At 44.0% G+C, this 6,767-nt stretch overlaps 1 protein-coding gene across 1 annotated transcript in view; it reads right to left on the reverse strand.

Annotated features, from left to right (window-relative positions):
- Window positions 1-453: 453 nt before the first annotated feature.
- The window catches only part of METAP1 (methionyl aminopeptidase 1), a 32,619-nt gene continuing 26,305 nt past the window's right edge, over window positions 454-6,767 (reverse strand). Inside the window, exons 9-11 of the mRNA XM_019525878.1 lie at window positions 5,325-5,468; window positions 3,258-3,323; window positions 454-1,945 (exon numbers count right to left, since the gene is read on the reverse strand). Coding sequence (XP_019381423.1) covers window positions 1,782-1,945; window positions 3,258-3,323; window positions 5,325-5,468 — 374 coding nt within the window. The 3' untranslated portion in view covers window positions 454-1,781. The remainder of the gene's footprint in view (window positions 1,946-3,257; window positions 3,324-5,324; window positions 5,469-6,767) is intronic.

The following is a 6,767-nucleotide window of genomic DNA, read 5'->3' on the forward strand; positions in this document are numbered from 1 at the left end:
GTAAATCTCTGGGATAGCCATCCTAACTTTTAATCTCCTCATAATATTACATATGCAGCATTCAACACAGGCAATTCCACTCAAGTACTGCAGTCCATTTATTTAAAATACACACATACACACACGCACACACGCTCCATGTGCCATTTCAGGTCATTTTTACTGTATCATTAAAAATTATAAATGTAATGAAAATGTTATCACAATGGTATCTTACAGCAAAAAAAGGTCCGAGGCACTCCAGGAATCGAAGACATTTCCTGGTAAGTTTGGTGTTTAGTCATGCCCAAGATGGGTCAATGTCTATACAGCACAAGCCCTCACGTTCTACCAGTGCCAATAAGAGTTCAAAGCACTCAGCAGCTTGTAAGATCAAGCCCTATGGGACAAGAAATCACAAGACACCTAGCAAAATGTGCATTTTATGCCCATGATTTTATGATTTGATTCGTCTTCATTGGTTTAATTTTTTTTTTTTTTGCATTACAGTGGTATAAAGGAAAACTATAAGTGAAATCATTTTCATTACTGATTCAGAAAAGAAAAATCTCAACAGACAACAAAGACTGAGAGGACCAAGGGCTTGAGGCTAACTCAACCCCACAGTCCTTGAAGTGGTACCTTACAGGTCAGGATCATAGCAAATTAGAAGAATGGGATGCAATAGAACTGGCCACTCTATACCCAGTTGCACAGGCATTGAGTTTCCAAGGCTGCCTACCCACACGTTTTCAAACAACATGAAATTCACTTAAAAAAATTTTAATTAAAAAAATACCCTAACACAGCAGCAGTATAGAAGATGTTTCCTATTTACTCAAACATTTAAGCATTAATTTTAGACCGTTTTCATTTGCCTTGCTGTAATGTCCTGCACCTTGCAATTCCCATCCCATAGCTACCCTGGATCTGTTTAGGAAACATGCATCAGTTAAAATACACTGGAGCCTGCAAATCATGTTTTTGTTTGGTTATTTGTTTCATTCCTTTCTCAACTCGGGTCTGAAACAGCAGTTTCACAGTGAACTTCCAGAGTACCATACTCTGCTAACCACTGCTCCTCAGAGGGGCAACTCTTTTGGGGAAACAAATACAAAGTAGTATTTTAGTGATCTCCCAGCATGGAACCAGCATTAATAATTTCCAGCAAGAGGAAGTAAATCCCACCAAAAGCACATGGCATCATCTATAGTCACAATCACAGCAGAGGCAACAACAGAGATGGGACAGAGCTAAAATGTAAACTACTCTTGGCAATTTGCATTTTTTTGAGTATATCTCAGGTCATAAACAAAACAAGGCCCAGCCTGTGAGAACAGTGTTTGCAGAAGTAGCTAAGCAGGTCTTTGGAATAGAAATCTTTAAAATCCCAGGTGCCGCACACACACTAATGAAGGCAGGGCACACTGAAGAAATGGAGAAACCTGGATACCCAAAACATCAAGTCCCCAGTGTGAAAGAAACCTGCATTTTCCAGCTAGTATCATGAGAGTGATAGAAGCAATTGCAGGCCTGATTAGAAGAAAGGTGCTAAAGAGGCAATTGAAGAAAAACACAAAATACAGTATGAGTGTCTTGGGTAGGAGGGAAGCGGAAAAAAATTAAAATTCTTTTCTGCTTATTGACACTGGGTCAAGTTCTTCAAAATATACACCGAATGCTGTATTCTGCTCTTATCTACAGTCAATGAGAACAAAACAAGTGATAAAATCCCCCTCTATCCAGTACGCTCAGTAAAATGCATAGTACAGAAATAAAAAGATCCTCCAGCTCAGTCTAAACTAACACTGGGACATGAAGTGAGGACGAGTGCTATCCAACCGCCGAGTTAAGATGTCACAGCCGGTATCTGTGACCAGAAGCGTGTGCTCAAACTGGGCAGATCTTTTTCCATCTCTTGTTACCGCGGTCCAGCCATCAGGCCACGTTTCATCTTGCCACCCACCTAAAAAAAAAGTCACCACAAAAATTGAAGACTATTTATGGATGTTCTATTTTTGTCTCGTCTGTTCTTACATTTATTAGAAAAAAAATTAAAAATCATACAGAAGTATGCTAAGGACTATCACTACATCACTTCCAGGTGGGGCTGCTGCTGCCGCCCCAAGGACCTGCATGCCTTCCCCAGCCTCCAGCTTCCTCCAGGCACCAGGTAGGGAAAGGGCAGGTGGGAGAGGTTCCCACTGGGCAGGAGTGTGGAGCCCATGCCCAGGGGGCTGGCGGGAGCATGGAGCTCAGGTGAGCAGGGTGTGGATGTGGGGACCCCTCCACACACCCCCACATGGCACAGCCCCGACAGCCAGCAGCAGCATCCAGCCTTGGGCACTCATGGCCCATGTAGGCCTGGGTGCAGCTCCAGCTACAGCTATATGGTGGGAGCGAGCAAGGAGCATAGCCTGCCAGCTGCCCCCTCTCATGCCGGGCTCCCTGTAGTACACGTGCATCTCCACACTACCAGGGAAAGCCCAGAGCTGGCTGCCTTCCCCACCCCCTGCCATGCAAGTCCCAGGAAGCAGGGGGCATCCAGGGAAAGGCAGCCGGCTCCAGCCCACACCGCTTCCCCCAGCAGCGCAGAGCTGCGCATGGGCTGCGCAAAGCCCAGTGCAAGGGAGGCGGGCAGCAGGGCTGCACTCTTCGCCACCACTGTGCAGTGCTGGCCAGAGCCATGTGTTGTGGGGGGGCTGGTGCCTGCGCAGGCCCCAAGGTCAGCCACCATTGGCGGCGGGGGCTTTGCACAATGGGGAGGAGTGTGTGGGGGGTGGCGTCTCCACATATACAACCCCAACATGCCCTACTACCCCCCCACACACAGCCACACCCCATCACACACACCTCCCACCCCCATTCCCCTCTCTGAAATGTTCTGGACTTGTTTTTAAAGGCAGTGTTGCTTTTTTTCCTCCCCCCCCCACGAAACTTGGCAACACTGCTCTGAGCCCTGCTCCCCACAGGTGGTAGTGCCAGGGTGGGGAAGGGGGTCTTGACAGCCCAGAGAGCCCATGAGCTGGTTTGCCCAGGGCCCACTAAAGGGTTAATCCAGTCCTGCCTTCAGAGCTGCCAGTACTAGGAAGCTGTTAGTAAGTTCCCTTAGTAAACTGTACACAGGGAACTTCAGACTGGAGGAAAGAGCCTTAGAAGTCAGATCTGGCCCATGGTCCATATACCTGATACCCTAGTACAGAGGAAGTTCTGCAACAAGAAGTGACACATTTTTAAAACCCAGATCCTCCCTGTCACTCTCTATGCTTAGCACTTACCTTCACAGATCATTGGTTCAATTGTAAACACATGACCAGGCTTCATTACTCCAACTGCCTTATTTTCTGAAAAGAAATTAACATGCAAGTTATAAGGGGAAAGCTTATCTTGGGGTAAGAATGAATCCCAGTGAGGGACAGACTGCGAAGTCAGAACATGTTGAATAAGACGCCCCTTCAACTAACACACTTTATTCAAAATTATGCTTTCCTTAACAGCATAACATGCCATCTTTCTCATCTTCTCTCCTGCTCAAATATAATTTTTGCTGGCAATTACCTGCTGTCTGCCCTGGAACGCAGATCTCACTCCTTTCAAGTAATGGTGGAAAGCACAAGTAACAGCTCGTGTGGAGTAATACTTTAAAAAATTGGTATTCCAATAAGGCTTAAAGGCCTTTTGATTTGTTTCCATCATTGCTCATACTCCCTTCTCCAAGCAAGTAGCCATGTGGTATTGGATTTAGATAATCCTGCAGTTCAACCTCAATTTATGAAAGAGAAAAACAGTTCCTTTGTGACCCCTTACTTTCCACAGTAAACATTCTCCTACCAATTATTTTTGCATTACATTTTAATCAGCTGAAGAAGAACAGTAGAAATTTTCAGAGAAATCTTGGGATTTAGATAACACCCTCTAAAACTAAATGTACCAAATGCTAAATTCTAGTAGTGGATGTATGTGTCTCTGTCATGTCCCAATTTTCCTCTTATCTCATTCAGAAGAAAATCTGCAGACTTAGAAAGAAAAGTAGGCTTTTTTGCCTTTAAAAAAATCCCAGTTAGTTTAGGCAGAAAATAGCTGTTCACTTCACTTGTTCTTCCTTAAAATTTTTCTTTAAAAATCTCCTGGGCCCTTTCTTTTTGTTTCTGTCACTGGGCTAAGATTAAAAGAAAATAAACATTTCCTTCCTTCAAATGGAGCTTGCTTATTGCCTCACTCAAAAAAAGCAGCTCATGGTCCCCAATACCCAGGAAGGATGCAATTATTTATTTTCTGGATTTGCCTTTTACGTAGCATAATATACCCCCTCCATTGCAGAGGCTGTGTACTTTCAGTTTTACAGAGAAAAAAACCCCTAAACATCTTTTTTTTTTTTTTTTTTTAAAGGTAAGTGGTCACCCTCAGGAATGACCAGAGCAATAACCAGTGCTTGTTATGCTGAAATCCAAGGCCTCAACCACTGTGTATTTAAGAAAACTTGCCAAGAGTTGGGGAGTTGAAGGCTTTTGGCAGCTCCAGATAAGAAAAGGTCACATCTGAGGAGCTTAAAGCCTGGAGTGAGCTGGAGCTGCTTATTACTGGAAAAGTAGATGTTTTGTGACCTTTGCACACCTCCCTCAATTACTTACTGATCTTTCAGCTTCTCCTCCGTCTTACTTTGACTCTTCCTCTTATCTTTTTTATGATCCTAAGGCCACTGGCTAGTACTTGTTTTTTTCAAACCCAAGCCAAGCTGTGCCACACCCAAACATCCTTCCTTTTCACTGTATTCTTGCATCACTACCTTATCTTCCAAAGTCTGGAGACTGCTGAGATCTCACAATAGTTTAAATGAGAAAAAAAAAGCAGCACACTGGGATCCAGAACAAATACAGCTGTAGCAGTTGCCTAAACTTAATGTTCACACAGCTCTTCATCAAGTAGCAAGTGGTATATTGCCTGAAGCAAGTCTTACTTACTTCTGACCAGGATGTTCAGCTCAACCTCTCTATTAAGGAATTCAGTATAATCATTGTTATCAATACCAAATATCCAAGAGAAAAAAAACAACCTGTAAATATCAGTCACTGGGAACTGTCATGCAGTAATCTAGCACTCATCCAGCATAATTAGGGTTCATTCTCAAAGCTAGAAGCTCATTGGCTCAGCTCTTTCATAAAGCATTTTAAAAGACAAGCTCCAAAAATAAACAAAACACCAAAAAATTATTCTACCAGCACAAAAATCCTGAAGGGCTGTCAAGCAACGTGTGTGATTTCAGTACAAGATAAACAAAAATAGATCACACTCACTCATGACTGGGCCTGTTGTAACTGATAACAGACACTTGGGCAAATACTCACTGGCATAATGTGGCACATTGGGGGCAGTATGGAAAAGCTTATGGATGCCATGCCCGCAGTAGCTCCGAACAACTGAAAACCCATTGGCTTGGGCATGTTTCTGAATGATGTTTCCCAGTTCTCTGTACCGAACACCAGGCTTCACTGCAAGATGAAACAAATGTTTTTAAAACCTAAGCAAAATTGTTACTACTACCAATTTTAAAAAGTTACATTCAGAATTACAACCTCATTAAAATGCACCCATTATCTTTACAGTTTATGAAACAAAGATAGAGCATGCAAGGTCAGTTTGATGACAGATCTCAGATTTCCCAAAAAATGGAAGTACATGAGAAGATACGAGATTTTTACTGGAAACAGAAATCCTTATTCTATACTTATCCCACACAAAAACTATAAAACTAGTATTACAATCAAAATATTAATAAAAGAGGGGAGGGAATATATAATCATTGCCCACAACACTACTTTATAGCATGTAAAAAGCTACTTTATAATTATGTAAAAAGTATGGCAGTTTATATCCATGTGGCTTCTCGTCTCCTATACACACACCTTAGTCTAATAGCAGGGGTGGGCAATTATTTAGGCTGGAAGGCCACTTACTGAGTTGTTTAAGTGAACTGCTGAGGGCTGCAGGCTGGAGACCAAGCGCAGCTTCCCCAAGGCCTGCAGGGCCAGACTCCATTTCCCAGACATCACAGGGGACTCCGGGTAGAAGCAGCCCCACACACCCAGCAGTACACAGCAGGCACTGGGCAAGCCATGCTTGGGCTCCTGCCTCTGAGGGCAGGTGGTGCAGGCAGCAGCTCCAGCCTCTGCTGCCAGTCCCCTGTGGCACCTGGGAGATGGGGTCCAGCCCTGATGGCCCCAGGCTGGCCAGACTCCATCTCCCAGGCTGATGCACAGTGCAGGGCAGGCAGGGCTGCTTCTACCCAGAGTCCCCTGTGGTGCCAATAGAGGCTGGAGCTGCCGCCCACACTGCCCACCAGCAGAGGCAGGGGCCCAAGCACGTCTCATGCAGGGCCTGCCATGTGCCGCCAACACCTGCACTACCAGCCCATGGGTCAGATAAAAAAAAAAAAAAAAAAAAAATCAATTGGCAGGCAACATCCAGCCTGCCAATCCCATGGACCATATTTCACCCGGATAGCTATAACTTAATAACTGAATTTTAGGCAACTAAAAAAAGTATTCATTTAGCTCTAACTATTCAAATACTTAAAAGTTTACATATTCAGTATATAATACCTTATTTGCGCCAATCCAAGAGGACCCTGGATTTAGGACAAACCCTCCAATTAGATTCTATACATGGAACATTTATAGATTTGTTATAATTTTCCATGTACAGAACCTAATTATTAAGCATCTCAAATTTGTCCCCACCACCACTGCAGCAGAGAAGGCAATACTGGGGGGGGGGGGGGGGGGGGGGGG

Source organism: Gavialis gangeticus, unplaced genomic scaffold (genome assembly GCF_001723915.1).
Source record: "Gavialis gangeticus isolate Ggan-Ray unplaced genomic scaffold, GavGan_comp1, whole genome shotgun sequence".
NCBI lineage: Eukaryota > Metazoa > Chordata > Crocodylia > Gavialidae > Gavialis > Gavialis gangeticus.